This window comes from Geospiza fortis, unplaced genomic scaffold (genome assembly GCF_000277835.1).
Source record: "Geospiza fortis unplaced genomic scaffold, GeoFor_1.0 scaffold54, whole genome shotgun sequence".
Classification (NCBI taxonomy): domain Eukaryota; kingdom Metazoa; phylum Chordata; class Aves; order Passeriformes; family Thraupidae; genus Geospiza; species Geospiza fortis.
In genome coordinates, this window is record NW_005054301.1 from 8,295,828 (window position 1) to 8,310,650 (window position 14,823).

Sequence of the window (14,823 nt, forward strand, 5' to 3'; positions counted from 1 at the left end):
ACTTTCTTACTAGGTCAGAAATGTAGTGCACTGATTGAGCAAAACATCCAGTTTTTTCCTCATAAGAAAACCACAACTGCTTTAGGTTTGAGAGTCCATAAGAGAAGAACAGACTACAAAGCTATAATAAAATCTTCAGGAATTCCTCCCTTGATTTTTGGGGGAAAGATTTAGTAGTTTTTTTGCAGACACTTGCATAAGATTTGTACTTTTTGCATCTGACTGTTTTTAATAAGACCAAGAACTCTGCATTATCCTGATGGGCAGTGACCTAATTGCATAAATTACCTTTCTAGTAACAAGTAAGATTTATTTTTCACTGACAGAGCCTTCACAATCCAGGCTATAAATTAACTTTCACAGAAACTCAAAACAATTAATATTTCATGCCTTCTGCAAAGGATTCAAGAAGTACTCTTCTAATCTTGCCTTCTTCCATGTAGCAATATGGCAACATACATCTAAATAAAAGCTACTGCCTCAGCACCCAAAAACATACAGAGCATATACAACCCTTCCTTGGAGAGAGAAATGAAAGAAAGAAATCATTTTTCCAGAAAATACAGCGCTGTCAGGCAGTTACAAATGATCACTTCAAATTTAGTTGGAATGCTTATGACAAATTATACTAGGAAAAGGGCTACTTGTACTAAGTGTACAAACCAAGCAAGATAAGATGGCTCACCCAGCTGTTAAAATTTCAGGAATAATTTTCAGGTGAACAGAGGTGTACCAGTCAAAAGCACAGTGGTAAGAACACAGACGACACCGGGCTCAGTCTAGCACCCTGGGAATCAATCACCTGTTACGTGATCTTTCATTTCTCCATGGCTTAAATAAATGTTACTACTGAGAAAGTATAAAACGCTGGACAAGGAAATTATCATCTAAAACAAAAATAAATTGTTGGCACTTGTGAAGTATTTTCCCCACTCTCCTGCCCTAATCTCAATGTATTTTCCATAGATGAATAAAAATTCTCATTGCCATCTGACAGGGACACCAGGACACAGAGGGAAGACCCTAGGAAAGGCAGTGGCAGGGATAGCAGGTAGAAACAAGTGCAAAACCAAACAACACAGATTCCTGACTTCTGGGCTTACACCACCCATGGACCTCCCCATGGTTCAAAATCTGGCAAGTCATCACTGCAGTACTGGATGGCTGTCTGAAATGTGGGAGATGAAAAGAAGCAGAACACATGCAGCCCAAATGAAATTAAGATAGAAAAGCTCTGAGACAAAAGATCAGTGAAAATAGAAAAAATAAAAAGTGGAAGCAGGTGAAACATGTGGTAAACATTCCAACACAGCATTATTTTCTCAGTGCTAACAACTGGCAATATTATTTGAAGTAACACAGTTACAGTCAAGGCTTTTTTAAGAAGCAAACTGTACAAGTAATCCTGTCTTTATGGACTCAGTTCAATACAAACCAAGCACTTTGCAGAGAGAGTTTTTCAAGTGGTATTTTATTTCAAGTGACAATGGTTATAGAGCAGTTCCTGAAAAGGTGGTTTTCCCTGATGGGCAGAGTAGACTGTTTTGCTCAGGGAATACTACAGCATGAGCTGGGGAAGCAGCACAGGGGTTCAGTAGGTCTGCACTCTCCTCTGCCCACTCTTGGCTTGGATCCCTCTCATCTTCCAAAAGAGCAGATGGTGCAGGGCTGCCAGAAGGGTCCTGCTGAGAGGCACCAGGATAGGCTCAGCACTCCTCAGAAAGCCATCTCCTGGCTCTCTGGGGTTTACTCCTGGAGCTGGGGGATGCTGCAGCTTTTTCAGTGTCATTCCTTGGCCACTGCACATTTCTGCACCATCTCCTCCTGTCTGTGTCTCCCAACACTCTGAACAGATGCCTGCCAGCCAGCATGCCCTGCCAGCCTCCCAGACCAGCTCAATGCTTTGCTTCTCTATGCACAAACTATGCAAAACAGGGAGGGAAGGTTTCCTGGTGGCAAGGAGACTTAGGCAGGGAAATGAGGAGTTAATAGCAAAGTGCAGAAGACAAATGGCCAACTTTAATTCATGTCACCAACTACAGAAGACTCCAATAAAAAGCCTCAGACAGACTAAAAATCCCAAGGGTCAGTTTATTTTCTCCTCACCACCCATATTTCCCCAGCTACACATGAGAGTGTGCTCTTTCTTTTTCCAGAAGAAAAATACATTAAGAATGACAGAGAAGGTCTCCTCCCCTGAGAAACAGTTTTTGAGCTGCCATATTTCTCATCCTCTCTGGACACAGGGAAGGAAAAGGGCAAAGCCTGGAAATAAGCAGCAGGCTACCTCATCCAGACATCATACAAACGCCCAAAGACTTACACGGTAGGAATGTCCTAGGTCTGGCTGAGCTGCAGTTAATGTTACCCACAGCATTAAGGCTGTCTCCAACATTCCCCCACATCAGTAGGCTGGTGGTGGGCAAAATCTTGGGAGGGGACATCCCCAAGACAGCTGATTCAACCTGACCAAAGGGATATCCCATCCATATGACATCTCCTCAGAACAACATCCAGGAGAACGAAGGGGGCGAGGGGAGGGTGTTTATTATGATGACCTTTGTTTTCTGGAGCAACTGCTTTGCATACTGATGCTCTACTTCCTAGGGAGTGGCTGGACATCGGCTGGCAATGGGAAGTAGAGAATAAATATTTTATTTTTCTTCACTTCTGCATGCAGCCTTTGCTCTTGCTTTAATAAACTGTCTCTATCCTGATTCACAAGTGTTTTTCCATCTCATTTTATACCTGTACACCTTGTCCTGTTGAGAGGAGTGATAGAGCAGCTTGGTGGGCATCTGGTGTCCCACCAAGACCAACCCACTACAAAGAGAGAAAGACAATTCAAAGAATGCTGATCTTTTAAGGATTGGGACTTGTCTGGATTTTATGCAGCTCTTATTTCAGGCACAGTAGTAAACGGATGATTCATCCACAGCTCCCTAAAGATATCTCCCCCATTAGCTAACTGTTAGAAGAAATTAAAGGCTTTCTTTCTGAGCAGTAAATGAAGTAGAGCACAGCTGCAGTTAGGGTACAACTAATCAAGTGAACCCAGACACAATGGCTATCAATGCAGTACAACGACGACATGAAGGTTACAATCCTAGGATATGCTAGGTTGGAAGGGACCCACAAGGATCATTGAGTCCAACTCTTAGCCCTGCACAGGACCATCTCCAAGAGCCAGGTTGGTTTAGGCAAAAATAAGCAAGCTATTCATAAAGGCTTACCCTTCCAAATGGAGACTGCAACATGTGATCTACACACATCCCACCGGTGGTGTGTGCCACAGGAGCATTTACTTGGAAACATCCTGCTCAACAGGACAAGGGGCACTTCTGATGAATTCCTTCAATAAGCCAACAAGTAACAAAACACATCTCTCTCTCTCCCTCCCTCCCCGGCCCCTCCAGGTAAGAGCACCAAAATAAACACAGCAAACCTTACACTAATTTCTAACTTGTTCTGACTGGGTTCATCTCACAAAGTTTTTAAAGAAAAGTTCATTTTCCTTATGGACTCAAAAACATGACTCAAACTGAAGGAATGAAGCTAAAATCACATTTTGTATTGCTTATTGACATGACCCTCCATAAGGCTCAGGTTCTGCAGAGGAGTACTGCAATATAGCAGGGCTGTTACCTCACTGCAGGGCTTCCCCCCCCACACACAGCACAGTGGCTCCAGTGATATCCTGTTTCACACCATAAACAAAAGAAAAGGGAATTTTAAAAAACCCACCTACTTTCATTCATTGCCTTACTGGGAAAACAGGGGAATGCTAACTATGTAACCTTTAAAAATTATTCACTGCACCTTTTATTAAAAAATCTTTTCTTCACAAATGGATACACACTTGACTAAATCAACTAAAAGAAAAAGCCAGCTATAACCAAATCCATGATGGAATTTATATTGATGTAAAGAATTTTAGAGTTTTAAAATAATTTATTGTTTAATCACTAGGGTGTGGGTGGCTCAAGTCCATTCATATCTTGGCAAAAGCACAAAGAGTTGTGGTTTTTTTGTGTTCCACACCAGCTGGGTGGCTCATGCACTATTTCACCACCATCTTATACTGGTATGTACCAGAGCTGCCCCAGAAAGGGGTGTTTCCACCTTCTCCCTTTCCTCAGCCATTCATTCCTGCCTTTGTTCCCTCACCTACCAATGCACACATCTTATGGAGAAAGACCCAAGTGGATGAACTCAGCCCATACAACAGTTTTTAGTCTCCACCAGTCCCTCTGCTGAGGTTACAACACAGAGGACTGTCCTGGCATGAAAATGCAGCCAGGAAATGGAATGAGATCGGTAGCAGGTGAGACTACCAGGATCACCTTTTCCCACATGTAGCCCTGACTATGCTAACTGGCTAAATGATGAAACAACACTTTATTAAATATAACTGTCAGGCTGGAATATTACAGCAAAGCAAGAGAGGTTGGTTGTAAAAAACCAGAACTATAGGAATTATTGTTTGACAGAGCAAGCAAGAAAAATGACTAGTTTTGCTACCTTAATTAATTCACTCAAAGTTGTTTTTTTTAAAAAACTGTACCTCCAGACTTCAAAAGTCTGGTTTACACAGTGAGAAGTATTTGAAAAAGCAATAAAGTAATAAATATGAAAATAGTACTTTTTAGTAAGACAATACTATTTCAGCTTCTGTAAATACATTTATAGATTTATAGAAAAGAAATATATGTTTTTCTTCCCATACCAGTGTACATACAAGAGCTTCAAGACCACAGCAAAAATGAGGGAAATAATTCATTATTAGTATTTACAGATACTATGTTAAACATGACAACAGAAATAAATATTTCAAAACAAAGAAAATATAGCTAAACAAACAGTAAGAGCAATGAGACTAATCCACATGAGTATTTTGAAATAATTTTAATGTCTATAACAGTTTTAAGTGTATGATAAGTTTAAAATCACAGAAAAATTGAATCTCTTGACTATTTTTCTTCTCAAGTCTAAATAAGAAATATGTTGGCAACTAGAAATAAAAATCATGGCGTTAACTAAATTCTCAAACCAAAAAGGTCTATTACCTAAATGCCTAAACCCAAAGTAATCTAACATACAAAGGAGATACATGAGCAAATTCACAGAGGACTTACAAATACAAGAAAGGCTACTATGTTCCTGCCAATGTACAGAGTTCAAAAATAAGAATTAAAAAAACCCACATTAAAACGTATTCAAATCACTGCAGGAAAGGCCATTTGTCACTTCGTCTGAACAATAAAGTTTTTGTTCACTTCAGGAATGATGGAGAGACACTAGTTAAATTAAAAAATGTAAAACTACAATGTTAAACATGCATTTTTTCCAGGAGAAGTCACAATACTTTAAGCTTTGTACAGCAGAAAAAGCAGTGTTTCCTCTCTTGTTTAATGACAACATTCTCAAGTGCAAGGAAACAGCAAATTCTGATTAATAGAATATTATACTGCATTTAATTATAATGTAACTACCCCTATTATCAAACAGGGTGTATTTTAGAGAAGTGAAAACATTCAATTTTTAACAGTTTCATAAAATACAATGTTATGGGGGTTGCTTTGTTTTCAGCAATGTTTCTTGGTATCAGAAGAAAAACACAGGAATGAATATTAAGTGTGAGAAATAAAATTCAGCTGTCCAACTGAAATCCAGCCAGTTCTTTTTTTTAAGGCACCTTGGTGGAGCACTCTTGAGTCTATTTGTTGCTATGCCTGATAGGTTTGAATATTTCCCCTACAGTTTCAAAGCTTGGAAATCCCCTTCAAACCCTTCTAAACAGGACAGCTTTTCTCAGTATTGTGTATGGTATCTCTGTGTACTCTGGATTGCACACAATTTGTTTGGCCTCTGAGTTTACAAATAACCCCCAAGTCAGGAACTCCTGTGGCTGCAGCCTTGGGAGGACTGTCAGGAACAGGAAGGTGCTTGCAGGCACTCACTGTGATGTGCATACGCACAGTGCTGCCCGTTCACAGCCTCTGCCCACAGCAGGCACTGTTGGCAGGACTCAGCTAACATCCATGGGAATAGAGGTAGAGGAGGGAAATGGCACACTTACCCCAGGCTGACACATACCCAAAGCCCCCTTTGGGTCACTTAGGCCTTTGGGTCAAACCATGGAGTTGGAAGGAGAACCAAAGCTTTACAGAAAAAAAAGTATCAATCGCAAAGGTAAGAGCTAGAGCTGAATGTTCAAGGTTCCTTCCAAATAGCACCACCTCATTCAGTTGCAAAGGAACACTGAGATGAATGGGCTACTTCCTCTTTGTCGTCCCCTTATGTGCTAGAAGAATATGTAAAATCCCTGCTTAGCCCAGATCTAGTGTGGGAATTCACATGAGTACAAACCCATCTCTTCCTGCCTTCTTGACAGCACATACACACCTCCCATGAGCTTCCTTCCCACTGCACAAGAGCCCTTTCAGGCTTATCAGAGGTAAGTAGGAGCCACAAAGGGAATGAAATTACAGCATTTGTGTAAACACCCAGGAGCAGCTGCAACATGAAAGTCATCACAGCAAAAGTTGATTCTGCCTCTCAGCACACCAATTATATCCTCTCAGGCTCAATGGCACAGCTCCCAATTAAATGCAGTTGGGGTAAACAAGCATCTGACAGAAAATACCACACAGAAATCTGGTACGAAAGGTGACAGTCTTATTGTAGCTGTCTCCTTTCTATGGCAGCCTGCAAGGTTACAGCTCACTGTATTAGATCATCATATGATATCCTAATAGACCTTCCAGAAGCTATGCATAAGGATCTGAATTGATGACTATTTTTAATGTGTAACATTTTCTTATCACAGATAATCAGTTTTATAGTTCATGCAAGCCATCTTTTCAATATATTTGTAAATAGTGTTCACTACCATTCTGATGTACAAACTTATGTTGTTTGATTTTCTTTCCTAAAACTAATTCTAAAAAAGACTTTTTTTTAATTTTTGCACAAAAAACTACTTTTGGGGGATCCTCAACAAACCAAGTCTTTGCTCCTCATTTTCTACTCTGACCACATTTATTCTTAAGTGACAGAAATAAAGCAACAATGCTGTTGCAAAAGTAAGACAAATAACTATTCCTCAGTGAAGAAAAAAACAGATTCCAAAAGCGTTTATACATTCAATTTCAAACACTGTTGGAAAAAATATTTAAAGCTCAAAGCAACTCAAACTGTTTTCCTGATTAATCATTTCATTGCAGGAAATGTAGATCCACTTAAGAAAATTAGTTAGAAGAAAAGAAGGAATACAAAGCTAAAGTTTCCTATTTGAATTACAGTCACTACAAAAAAAGTGACTGTCTGGAAAATGAAATGCCCCCCACCCTCTCAGATGTATTTACTCACATCCTTATTTCAGCCTCATCACCCAGTTCCCCTCTGGAAGCCCCTGGCTGCAGAAGAAGTCCCACAGTCTGACATACCTAAAATGGGCAGCGTATTTTCACCACTACATGTCTGCTTTCATAGCACAAGGGCAACTAAAAAGTCCCAGTTTTATTTCTGGAAACATCATGATAGATCATGACACTGTTTTGCCACTACCCCCACATCCATGTCCAAAATTCACTGAGGAAGCAGACTTTAAGCTGTACAAACAACAGTGAACACACCAAGTTCATCTCCACTCAGGGACTACCTGCTGATACAGAACTGGAAGGAGATCAACTTGAAACTAACAAGTGGGTGGCCCCAGGGTGATAAATGATGGAATTTCAGCTATCACACAGCCTAACAAAATCTACTGACATCAAAATTTAATGTAGTGTATTGAGTTTTTGTTTCATTAGATTGTATGCATTTATTCAATCAGGCTCTCACACAGGGGGAACATAATTTCTACTACTCTTCAGCCTGTGTGTGAAGGTCCTGTTACCCACTTCCTAAATCTCTCCACCTTCAACTGGTACTGCCAATCTAGCCCTGTCTACTTGACACATTTGAAATTTTCAAGCCATACAGCATTCAATAAAACACAGCCTTTTGTTTATTTGATGATATTATAGAACACCAGTACCTATTACAAATTTTAATTCTCTTCAGCCTGTGTGTTGTGGTCCTGTTACCCAGAACTCCCTTCCTAAATCTCTCCACCTTCAACTGGTACTGCCAATCTAGCCCTGTCTACTTGACACATTTGAAATTTTCAAGCCATACAGCATTCAATAAAACACAGCCTTTTGTTTATTTGATGATATTATAGAACACCAGTACCTATTACATACTTAAAATGACTGCTACATTTTTAAGGAGAACTTTATTCTTCTGTACAATTTGCAGCTAGAACAGATCAAAAGTCCTGAACTGATAATAAGATCTGTGTGGAAATCAGATGTCTGCACAATAGGCTGCATGTACTACAAATACCCCAAGACTGTTTCTGTAACTGATAAACATGCTCAATGTCTGTGCCTGCAGAAAGTCTGAACTTTGTGTCCTCTTCCATATTTTCAAAGCTGGTGAAGAACTGAGGTGCCAGCTCCAGCAAACACCCAACCAATATCAAAGATAAAGCAAAGCTGCCCCGAGATGTGGTGTGGGCTCCATCTAGTGGGGCTCAGCTTTGGTCCATATCACTATCACCAAATCTCTTATCTCCACACAACACGTGTCAGAAATAGAACCATGGAATCATTAAGGTTGGGAAAAAAACTCCAAAATCATTGAGTCCAACCTGTGACTGATCACCACCTTGTCAACTAGGCCACAGCACTCAGTGTCCCATTCAGTTGTTTCTTGAACGCCTCCAGGGACAGTGACTCTACCATCTCCCTGGGCAGCCCATTACATGTTTTACCACCCTTTCAGTCAAGAAATTCTTCCTCACGTCCAACTTCAACCTCTGCTGGCACAGCTTGATGTTATGTCCTCTTGCCCTTTTGCTGGTTGCCTGGGAGAAGAGACCAAACTCCCCTAGCTGCAGCCTCTTTTCAGGTACTTGTAGAGACCAGTAAAGTCTCCCCTGAGTCTCATTTTCTCCAGGCTGAACAACCCCAGCTCCCTCAGTTGCTCCTCCTGTGACTTACTCTCCAGACCCTTGACCAGTTCCATTGTCCTTCTATTGATCTGCTCCAGCACCTCAATGTCCTTCTCATGGTGAGGGACCCAGAACTGCATGCAGGATTGGAGATGTGGCCTCACCAGTGCTCACTTCAGGGGGACAATCACTGCCCTGCTCCTGCTGGCCACACTATGCGGATACAGCCCAGGATGCCATTGGCATTCTTGGCCACCTGGGCACACACACTGGATCATGTCTAGCTGCTGTCAAGCAGCACTCTCAGGTCCTCTTCCACTGGGCAGTTTTCCAGCCACTTTGTCCCTAGCCTGTAGCACTGCCTGGGGTTATTGTGACATAAGTCCAGGACCTGACATTTTGCCTGGTTGAGTCGGCCTTGACCCACTGATCTGGTCTATCCAGATCCATCAGCTGAACCTTTCTGCTTTCCAGCTCATAAACACTCCCACCCAACTTGGTGTTGTCTGTGAACTTGCTGAGGGTGCATTTGATCCCCTCATCCAGATCATCAGCAAAGGTGTTAAGCAGGACTGGTCCCACACTGAGCTCTGGGGAACCCCCTGGTGACCGGCTGCCAGCTGGGCGCAGCTCCTTCCACAGCCACTCCCTGGGCCTGAGCACCCAGACAGTTTTTCACCCAGGGGAGAGCACACCTGTCCAAGCCATGGGCCACCAGCTTCCCCAGGAGAATGCTCTGGGAGGCAGTGTCAAAAGCTTTACTGAAGTGATAGAACTGCAATGTACTGCAGTGTCTGAAATTGCGCCCTCTCATATGTTTACCACAACCTTTGAAAAGCTTGATACTGTATACTGTAATTATAAATATGAAAGTATATCTTTAAAATTGAGGAGTAGTTGATAGGTTGGTGGGTTGTAAAAGTTGACAGAATGAAACTATAACCAGTTCTTTTACTTTTTTGTAAGCTCAAGATGTCTTATTTTGTTCTATTCACTAGGTTTTATTCCATATTTAAAATTCAGCCTTCGGAAGATCAAAAGATTTTAATTTTTAATGTAAAAGCTCCCCACATTTTAATTACTTCAGCATCCATTAACAGCTGGCTGAAAATGTAAGAACAAATGAAATATGAAAGATCTTGAATACTTCACAGGATAAACACAGGATGCTATAAACACACAGGATACTTCATGGCCTATCTAATGACCTACCAATGTTTAAAGCAAAGGGAAAAATTTCTGGAGTTCTCAAAGTGCCTGAACATTACTTGCATATTATCCTTCTAGCCAATGAACCTGACAGTGTACAAGACCTACCTCTGGACTTGTCTTTCTAAAAGTGTCAGTTCCATGTATCACGTCCTTTATTATTCTCTCACTGAGATGACTGTATTCCTCTTCAGTGAGGTTACTGTCCTCCAGCTGATGGTTGCAAACTGGGCATTGTCCACTGCAATAATAGTGAAACAAGAAAATAGAAAGAAAAAGGCTTTTAAATAAGAAATTCCTTAAATATTACTAACTTACCAAGTGTCTGTATATGAGCATAATTCTTTAAAAGAAGCCAAACACAGTACAATAATCAGAAAATCAGTTGTACTTATTTCTGTGATGCTACCAAAACCTACTGAAGTTACTAGCTATTATACTCTTTTTATTTTCTTGAAGCCATTTCAATTTTATTCAAATACTTATCCAAGTAGGCTACCTCAAACTTGTTTAGTTCAAAATAAAGTGTTCTTACAGTTCCAACAAAATAGCTACTATGGAACCACTTGTCACCATTTTGTTCACAGATTCTTAACCCATGATAAAATGTGAGGTGATCTAAGTTAGTTTAGCTCTCAAAGTCTTTAACTGTTTACAGACAATAAGACAGAAAACAGACTTACTTCTCAGTCAAAACAATTGACTTTAGAATTTTAAAACTCTTAAAGGCTGGAAAAGGCTGTCAAAAATATGATGAATTATTATAAAAGAGTACAGTACCACACACATTCTTACATAATAATAACTTATTTTATAGCAAACAACTCTTCAAAGAGTGAGCTGTCCTGTTCTTTCAAGGGCTTCAAAAACTGTGGGCTCTACATGTGCTTTTACTTCGCAGCATGCAACACAGAGTATTTTTATAAACCACCTAAAACTCCCATAATCCATTGGAGACATTCTCATAATTAATACATTTATAATTGCCCAATTATTACAAAAGCATAAAACAAGGTTTCAAATAAAATAACATTTAAAATAGCAGTTTACGGAAATTAAGAAACCTGCACTGTAATAGAAACACACACCCAAATATACCTGTGAAAATCTAAGAACCATTTTGTCTTCACTGAAAATGTGATAGGGAGAAACCTTTCATCTGTAAAAATTAACTGCAGTGTGCAAACAGTATTAGTTTTCAAAAAGAGAAGATTTTACACACTAAAGCTGCTCTGCTATAGATCTTGTTAAATAACAGTATCACAAAGTCAACAAAAAAGAAAGTCTTTAAATCCTAAACAGAAGACAAATAAGCCACACAGTAAAATGGCACCTTTTATTTTTTACGGTGTTTTTCTGTCTTGGCTCTGTTAAGTTTAACTCTTTTCCAAATGTGCATGCTGGGTCTTGATTAATGTACAAGTTGAAACTGGAGTTTGTGAAATCCTATGTCACAACAAAGGCTCATACTCTCAAGGACTGAAATACTTTTGTATATAAGGAAAGCCATTTTTTAATATTTTTGAAGGAAGAGATCAATATAGACTAATCAAGACAATACCTCACTTATAAATAGAATGTTGCATTTACCTGTCTTTAATTTTGGTCAGGCGTCCTCTCCAGTTCCCTCCTGGTAAACTAATATGTACAGAGGGAAAGATAAATAAAAACATTAGGTAGGCTCTTATTTAACAATATCTGACTTACATGTAAGAATAATTATGTTTTGGTCAACATTTAGAAATAAAAAAACCAAACAACCATATACCTTAAAAAGGAATAATATAAAAATCCATATTAATTTAGTAACACCTGGAAATATTATATAAAGAACAAGCATTTAACAACATGCAAAAAACTAACACCGTCAACCTCAGTAGTTTATGCTGTCCTCAAATTTTAAGAACGACACAAACAATCAATGTGCACTGACAACTTCTAAGTTACTACCCTACACATTCATAAGCCATTCCAATAATGGTAGTGCATTCCCACTGCCACTACCATTTTCCATCCAGGAAGACTAACTTGTGAAATGGCTCTGGAGCTCACACAAATCAAAGCCAACAGCTAAAAATTCACAGATGGGCTCACATCCTACCTCATGACAAATATGGAATGGGCTCAGGTGAACCCCACTGTGCATGTGCACTGTAACTAGTTGTAATCTGCAGAGTCTGACAATCACTAGTCACGACAACAAACCGTGTGACTGGCTAAATACTGTGCTAAAACACAGAGCCTCCTATTAAGATTGTATAGAATACCAGAAGATGAACAAAGTCAATGCATTTAATCTTCATTTTACCTAATGGAATTTGCTGCCTCTTTCCTTTAAAGAAAGAAACTATCTAACTTTCAACTAGCTTACTACTTCTACCGTCCAATAAATTACAGGAAAAGCCATCACGCACCTGTCAATATTCCTTATCTAGCACCCCAGAAAGATATGAAGTCAGCTATTTTGAATTGCTATGACCCAACATGATCTCCTAAATTTCGTACCAAGGAATAATATTTAACAGGTAAAAGAAAAGGTGAAACCTGTAAAAGTTTTAAACTTCCACAGTAATTTGTGAGTAAAAATTAAACGCATCTTTTCATGACAACATGTCTCTTGTGAAGAAGCAGAAATCAAAATGAGATGCTGATGCTAAGGGGTCTCAGAGCTGTTCTGTGGGATAATCTGGATCCCTCTTCCTCATGAACTGCATCTTGCTACTGAAATTTTATTTACCTTTCAAACCATAGCTTTATACTCCGCATAAATGTTCTGTGAGGGTATATTTGGTTCTCTCTCAAATATAAGAGGATACCAAAGAGCTCCTTTTGTAACTCAGCACCTTTCATACCCCTGCTGAAGTCAAAAAACGACTGCAGGACGTGCAAGGTTGGAACCACATCTTTAGCCAACATCTCACTGTACAGTTCAAAGGCGAGTTTCATTTCTTGGTGTTGGCTGGCTGCTTTGATACAAGATTCATAGCACGTCCGTGAGGGAATCATAATCTTTTTTACTTCTTCCAAAACAGTCAAGGCCATTCTCCACTGATTTGAATTGCTCAAGCCCCTGATTAGAAGGCTGTAAGCCCCACTTTCTAAAATCTTGAACCTGGCTTTCATTATGTCGTACACGTCACGGATTTCTGAAACCTGTCCCTGCTGGACACAGAGTGTCAGGTATTTGACCAGCAAGTTGTATGCAATGTCACCGTTGCGCTTTGCCAGGTGGGTCAGCAAGGACTTGGCCACATCAATGGGGCTGTTGCACCTGATCATACTGTTCAGCATCACCTCTTCAAATATTTCAGGTGATTGGAAATCTTCCCTTAGTTTGTCCCATTCCTCAGCCTGCAAAGGTTTTTCTGGAGGTTGTACATTGCTAAACCTATGCCTTGACACAACAGGACTCATTGACCATTTCTTTGCAGCTCCAACAGAGGAAGAAAAGTGGAATTTCCCTTCAGGTATTTCTTTAGTCTCCCCATCCCATCCTTTTCCTTCTTTGCAATCAATTTCAGATCTTTTCTTGGCAGGTAAGACATCAGTTTCTTTGGGGTCCACTGGTAAAGCAGTGCTGGAAGATGTCATAGAACTGAAGTAGTTAATTTTTTCCCTGTTAGGGATGCTGAAAGAGGCAGCAAACAGTTGTCGGCATCTTGAAACAGGCCAGAACATGTGACATTTCCATAGCAAAGTCTGAAAACCCTGAGTAGTTTGAGAAAAGAGAGCCATCACAAGATCAAATTGTCTCACTATTAGCTCACTGTACCTGATGAAGTTATAAAATGAAAAATGCAGTTTGCATGGGGATAGTTACTAATAGAAGCCCAAGGGCTGTCAAGCTGTATATGCTTCAGTTTCCAAATTCTTGTTCTGTGAGTCCTTTTTGTCTCTTACCGACACAAACAATGGTAAAATCTTTTCTTATGAAAGTCAATCTCTTAGACTGTGAGGGCAATCATCCAAAATGAGGGTATCTTTCTAGAGAAGATGTTTTACATATTCCTGTTTGTTGGTTACAGCAGTGATGTGTACTGTCAATGTTGTATGCAGAAAGGCAACGTTGACGCAGCTACACAAAAAGCACGGGGTTTTTCCTCCTGCTTTTGTCCAAGTTAAGTGAGGAGATTTCCTAAAAATAAAAATAACACCACGACATCATTACCTGCTCCGTGATTTCCTGTGATATTTACATCTGCACGCTAGCAAACACGAAACTCAAGGGAGCCCAGGTGACGATTTCAGGTGAGAAATCCTAATCCTGATCCTGATCCTGCAGGCAGCCCCAGGACGGGGTTCCTGCATTGCTTCCCTCACATTTTTCACCTAGCGACAAACTCCAATTTAACTTGTTTTCCCAATCCCAAATCCTTGGTAACGCCGCTGCCAAAGAGGCAGAGCAACACCGCGGGCGGTAATTACACTGAAACGCCAGGGACACGTTAGATTATACAGGTAAATGCCGGGAGGTCCGCACGCTGGTCCGCCTTACGGGGAGGCTCCGCAGGGTCCCACGTCCCTCACCCGGTGCCCCGCGGACCGGGCCCGGCCGTACCGCAGAATGCCCGGGGTTTGAGACAGCCTTCCCCGCTCGCCCCGCTCTCCCTCAG

The 14,823-nt window shown here is 40.4% G+C and overlaps 1 protein-coding gene across 3 annotated transcripts in view; it reads right to left on the reverse strand.

The window, feature by feature from the left end:
• Positions 1–14,819, reverse strand: part of PRORP (protein only RNase P catalytic subunit) — a 38,863-nt gene extending 24,044 nt beyond the window's left edge. The window contains exons 1-4 of one of the 3 annotated variants that reach the window (XM_005417487.2): positions 14,706–14,819; positions 12,948–14,345; positions 11,801–11,848; positions 10,319–10,451 (exon numbers count right to left, since the gene is read on the reverse strand). In XM_005417487.2, coding sequence (XP_005417544.1) covers positions 10,319–10,451; positions 11,801–11,848; positions 12,948–13,945 — 1,179 coding nt within the window. In that variant the 5' untranslated portion in view covers positions 13,946–14,345; positions 14,706–14,819. The other 2 variants (XM_031065034.1, XM_031065028.1) reach the window with 2 other exon arrangements.
• Positions 14,820–14,823: the final 4 nt, after the last annotated feature.